We start from the raw sequence: 6000 nt of genomic DNA on the forward strand, positions 1-6000 counted from the left end.
GAGGAAGATGACAGGGGCTGGCCGTACGCACTGCTTACTGATAGAGCATAACCCGAGGGAGAGACCAGGAGAGGTGATGCTAGGGTGAGGGAGGCAAGCAAGACTAGGAGAGATGTTAGGTAGGGTGAGGATGAGGAAGGCAAGGAAGGAGAGACGTTAGGTAAGGTAAGGAAGGCAAGCAAGACCAGGAAAGGTGATGTTAGGTAAGGTAAAAGAGAGGTGATGTCAGATTATGGTGAGGAAAGCAAGCAAGACAAGGAGAAGTGATGCTAGGCTTTGTTAAGGTAAAGCAAGCAACCAAGCAAACAAGCAAGGAAGCAAAGGTTACGTTCGCTCGGTTACTTTCATGGAGAGTTGATAGTAGGTAGGGTTAAGATAAAGAAAGCAAGGAAGGAAGGAAGGAAGGGAGGAAGCATGTAAGTAAGTAAGTAAGGGATGAAGGAAGAAAGATTAATCTCAGTTACATTGGGTTAGGTTACGAGCTCCCAGGAGTGATGCTTGGGAATCTGAGCATAAGGAAGGAAGGAAGGTTAAGTTACATTGGGCAAGGTTGCGACACTTGTGAGCGTTGTTTCATGAGATGCGGTGAACTGTGAACACCTGTACGGAATACTTATCTATTTATTCTAATTCGCCACCTGTCTAAGTAAATAACTCGGTGGTTAGGCAGGTAAGATCTCTCTCTCTCTCTCTCTCTCTCTCTCTCTCTCTCTCTCTCTCTCTCTCTCTCTCTCTCTCTCTCTCTCTCTCTCTCTCTAGTTTTTTAATCATTTGCATCATTTTACCTCAAATTCCACATTGCCACCGGAGAGAGAGAGAGAGAGAGAGAGAGAGAGAGAGAGAGAGAGAGAGAGAGAGAGAGAGAGAGAGAGAGAGAGAGAGAGAGAGAGAGAGGAGGGGGGAAGCAAGAGAGGTGTGGAAAGACACTGTTGGAAAATTGCATAGTGTAGGGATAGTTTCTCTGGTCTCCCTCTCCCCCTCGGCCGCGTGTAGGAGGAGAAATAGTAGGGGAAGGGAAGGGCGGTGAGCAGGGCGCCTCCCTCCCGACGAAGGGCTGCTCGGGATGGCTGGAAAGTAATGCCTGTGTTTTTTTCCTTGACGGTACATCAGAACTGCAATGTATAGGAGAGAGAGAGAGAGAGAGAGAGAGAGAGAGAGAGAGAGAGAGGAGAGAGAGAGAGGAGAGGAGAGAGAGAGAGAGAGAGAGAGAGAGAGAGATTGTATACCTTGTTGAGGTCCATGTGTGTTTGTGTATGTGCTTCTGTGTGTGTGTGTGTGTGTGTGTGTGTGTGTGTGTGTGTGTGTGTGTGTGTGTGTGTGGTTGTAATGGGTGCAAGCAGTTACGCCTGGAAGTGACAGTGTTAGTCGTAACGCCGGTAAAAGATGGCTTGTGTGGCGGTGAAGGTGGTGGAGAGAGAGAGAGAGAGAGAGAGAGAGAGAGAGAGAGAGAGAGAGAGAGAGAGAGAGAGAGAGAGAGAGAGGCAGGCAGGCAGGCAGGAAGGTGGCGGTAGTGGCTGAGGCAGTTCCAGTGGTAGTCGAGGCAGTGGTGGCAGAAGCGGCAGTGTGGTAGAGGAGGAGGAGGAGGAGGAGGAGGAGGAGGAGGAGGAGGAGGAGGAGGAGGTGGAGGGTGAGGAGGAGGAGGTGGCGGCAGGGATGGAGGCAGGGAGGGCGGAGTGGCACTGGGAAGACCGTAAAATTTGCTGTGCCAGGCTCCAGCGCTCGAGTTTCCAGGTTCCAGCGGGGCCATAATTTCCATGAGCTGTCCAACTGTCCGGCCAAGTTCAGACGTACGGCCCGCCCCACCTGCACGCCCGCCGCCCCCCACTGCCGCAGCCGCAGCTAACTGCCCTACCGCTCCCAGGCTGTGGAATGGGAAAAGTTGGCTGGTTGAGGGTAACTATACGAGTTTCCTGCCGGAGGGAAAAAACGCGTAGAAAATTGGTGGATGTTGCTAAGGTGGTTATATGTCTTTTTGGAATGAAAGAAAATTTGGACTCCCGGATCGACTTTTATCGGGGAAGGAGGAAAATGGCCAATACTCGCAAAATTGGAGGCGAGTTTGGCCCCGGGCGGCGAGGCGAGGCGAGCACCGCGCGGCCGACCGGGGACTGAGAAAATGTGGAGAAGTTATCATGCCGTAAGGGTTGTCGTAACTTAAGTGCCATGCCATTACTTTTTCCATTTAACCCCACGCCCTAAAGTTGCCGGAGGAAATCATTGTATATAAACGAGAGTCCTCTCTGGTTGGGGAAAAGGAACTAGGGGAGGAACCAGAGGAAACTTACATTATTTCCAAAATCTCAGGGGTTATTTTTTTTCCCCCACTCTCTCTTTCTCTCTCTCTGGCTCCCCTTCTCTCTCTTTTCTCTTATTCATGTGGTGTCGGAGTTGATGATATTTTAGTTCATTCTCTCTGTATAATTCTTTGATCTACCTTGCATCACGTGGTGTTGTCACGGTTACCTGCTTTGCCTTGTTAACATCTCCCTCCCACGCCACGCCATCACCTGCGATTTTTAACTATTGTTCTTTTTCCCCCCTCTTAGGTCTTATCCTCCCTCTGTAATGTCGCCCCGAAGACTGACGCTTCCATTTCCAGCCGCTTCCAGACGCCTTCTCAACATTTCACTGTTTGTTTTATATGCTGGGTGTTCATCTTACCTTCCCTCCTCCTCCTCCTTCTCCACCTCCTCTTCCTCCACCTCCTCCTCCTCCTCCTCCTCCTCCCGGTGCTCACAGAGGTCTTCCCGGTGTCTCCTGACGCAGTCGTTGGCGGTGGGAGGTGTTTTCGCATCTGCTTCACCAATCGACTCTTGCACGATATTCACTGCCATATTTTTACTACTGGTCCTCTCGCTCTCTCTCTCTCTCTCTCTCTCTCTCTCTCTCTCTCTCTCTCTCTGTGCCTGTCTCTCTCTTTTTCTTGCTGGTGGCCGAGAGCGACACCGGCAGCACCACTGGAAGATGGATTGTGGTGATCTTGTTGATCTTTCTGGGCCGCGTCGATCTTTTTATGGTGCACTGACCCTCCCCTCCTCCTCCTCCAACACCCACTGCCCCCTCCCCCCTCCAACACCCTCTGCTTCCCCTCCCCCGTGTCAACAGCCGCGAGACCTGGGTCCTCACCTCCCCCCTTCTCCTTTAACCCTACCCTGCACCTAACTCACGCCCCTCCCTCCCTCCCCACCCCCTATCTGTCTCCTTCCTGTGCCCTCCCTCCCCCTCATTCACGCCATGTTTCTCTCTCTCTCTCTCTCTCTCTCTCTCTCTCTCTCTCTCTCTCTCTCTCTCTCTCTCTCTCTCTCTCTGTCCCTAACTCACGCCCCTCCTCCCTCTGCTTGCTGCCACCAGGGATCCATCCATCCTGAGCCGCCTCACCTCGAGAGCCACCAAATTGGCTCTTAGATTTGTTTTTCCTTTTTACCAACAGAGCTCCCCCCTCCCCCCTGCCCTTAAGAGTGTGTTATGTTGGTGTTCCAGTGGAGGAGGAGGAGGTGTGGAGGCAGAGTGCGAAAGAGAGAGGGGGAGAGAAGAGTAGGAGGGAGAAAGAGAGAGAGGAGATTATAACAGAGGCTGATTTGCCCCCTTGTTTGTCCAGGGTCCCTCGTGGGATTCAAGTGTTGACTCTAAAGGACCCTCCAAACACGACCAGCCTGAATTCGCATCGTCGGCGCTGCTGTGTATGCCAAAGGTGGGTGAGGACTGGGGCTGACTGAGGCAGGCTTGTGTATATTATTATCCTTGTTTATTATGGTATTTGCCTTGTTTACCATGCTCGAGGCTCGTTCACCGGTGTACAGTAGAGGCGCTATAGCCCGCCCCGCCCGCCGCCCCCCCCCCAACGCGCGCCCCCAACCACCACCACCTGCCCCCTCTACTGACTGACTAACTCGACACTTAATCGAATCTTGATCTTCCTCACAACATCACCACCCCACGTCGATGTTCTCACTGCTATCTCCCTAATGGCCCCAGTGTAATGACTCTCTCGGGATAAGTCAACATAACTGAAGCCGGATCAAGGCAATGCTTTTTCCAGCTGTTGCATATGAATTTTTTTATGACTTTTTTTTTGTTATTTTGTTCAACTCCTAATTTCTGTTCCCCTGGAGTGAGCTGAACGAGGCGGGGACGGCGTGTGGCGGGGCGGTGGAGGCGCGTCACGAGGAGTACAAGTAGTGTTTAGTGCAGCTTCCTGTAGTGGCTGGTAGTGGCTGTGTTGTGGTGCTGTGGTGTCTTTGCTCCGCTCTGTGTCTCGACTATGAAGTATAAAGTGTAAAAATGTGCCTTAGAAATCTCCTCCCTGTGTGTGTGTGTGTGTGTGTGTGTGTGTGTGTGTGTGTGCGTGTCCCGCGCGCGCGCCTTGCCGCCCTACCGTCTAAGTGTTGTCGGTTAGGTATTTTTAACTCGCAGTGCCAAACAGCGTGATTAAGGAGTCTGAGATGCGCCAGCTCGCCCTCCTTGCTCGCACCTGTCGTCTGCCTCCACCTGGCCTCTTCCTCACCTGGGCGGCATTTCACCTGTCCTGTGGTTCACCTGCTTTAAGAGCCACTACCTGCATAGCCTGTACGCTCACCTATTCCTCACCTGGCCTGTAGTTCATTTACTCTAATTAACGTGGCCTGGTAGTCACCTTACCTGCTGTTCAATTAGTCAGACTCTCGCCCTGACGGATGACATTTAGTCTGACGTAAGTTTAGTCTTTTTGTCAGTGTGAGCGTCGACCCCTCCGTCAAGCTGCGCCAAGTAAGGATTTGTCAAGGTCGGTACACCCTAATTCTATTCCTCTCCGGTGCCTTCTGTAACTCGGGGACGCGCGGGCTTATAAACAGTTTAGTCTTGCATCGAAGTCGTCGGTGTCCGCTTTGTCATTGAGGAGAGATGAAGGAGGAGGAGAAGAAGAAGGCATTGAAAGTTCCACTTATCTTCAGTATAAAGCAGGAATATTTGAGTGTTTGTTTTCTTTTCTGCATTTCTTTCTCCCGCGAAATTACGATTAAGAGAGGTGTTGTAGTGGATAAAGTAATGCGTGTTTTGATTTGTGTGAACCGTAGATTGAAAAAAAAAAAAAGCTATGTAAGACGATGACCTCAGCCGGGAGGGGTGCTGAATAACTTGAACTCTGAACAGAACACGAGAAGTTGAGCTCCCCGATACCAAGCAGAGAGGACTGTTACGAGTAATAATGAGTGACGCCAAGAAGTGCAGGTAACACAGGCAGATGAGGTGAGGGCGGGGCGGCGTCCTGCGTCACAACGCTGCGGCTCTGAGTCTTGTAGTCTAAATTGAGAATGAAACCAGAGTTTGCCTTGGGAGTTGAGCGAAAATGCCTCACGGGTCCGTATTCCAAAAAGGAAGGGAAGGCGAGACGAAAAAGCGTAATGTGAGATCAAGAGCGGGAAATACCTCGCGACTCGGTAATATTCTGCAGCAAATCAATTTCAGCAAGAGTGAGAGAAGTATATTCAGAGCGTGAACGAAAAATAAACCCGAATGTTAGGAAATACATTTAAACACCTGACTCATTTTAGCCACACACCTGCGCGGCTCACGTGAGGGACCTATGTAATAATGTGGGTGCCTGTGTTCATGTTAGGAAACACCTCAGCTATGCCTTGAGCTGAGGCGAACATGCGTATGTGCCGTGTGTTTCTGGTGCAACATCGCGGCGCCGTCTGCAACACGGTAACAGTGGCAGGGATTTGGCAGTGTAACCCGGATTTCTGGAGGCTGTACCCGGATTTCTGAAGGATTTATTCGTTTTTTTTTTTTTAAGTTATAGCCATGTATGTTCTTGTTTCTGGGATTATATTCGATTTTTTTCTAAAGTTATTCAAGAATTTTTTGAAGATCCGTCTCGTTTCATGACTTTTTTTTAAATGGAATGTGGTGTTGACATTTTTATGTACCTGCTGAGTGTTATCTGTCGTTCATTAGATACATATTTAAGTTTTAAGTTATTCACCTATTAGAATATTGTGATTACTTTCTTATTTTTTA

The 6000-nt window shown here is 50.2% G+C and overlaps 1 protein-coding gene across 2 annotated transcripts in view; it reads left to right on the forward strand.

Annotated features, from left to right (window-relative positions):
- The window catches only part of LOC135111565 (homeobox protein Meis1-like), a 618646-nt gene that overhangs the window by 110019 nt on the left and 502627 nt on the right, over positions 1 to 6000 (forward strand). For both annotated transcript variants that reach the window (XM_064024994.1, XM_064024995.1), the window contains exon 7: positions 3599 to 3691. In XM_064024994.1, the coding sequence (XP_063881064.1) occupies positions 3599 to 3691 (93 nt within the window). The remainder of the gene's footprint in view (positions 1 to 3598; positions 3692 to 6000) is intronic.

Source organism: Scylla paramamosain, chromosome 22 (genome assembly GCF_035594125.1).
Source record: "Scylla paramamosain isolate STU-SP2022 chromosome 22, ASM3559412v1, whole genome shotgun sequence".
NCBI classification, from domain to species: domain Eukaryota; kingdom Metazoa; phylum Arthropoda; class Malacostraca; order Decapoda; family Portunidae; genus Scylla; species Scylla paramamosain.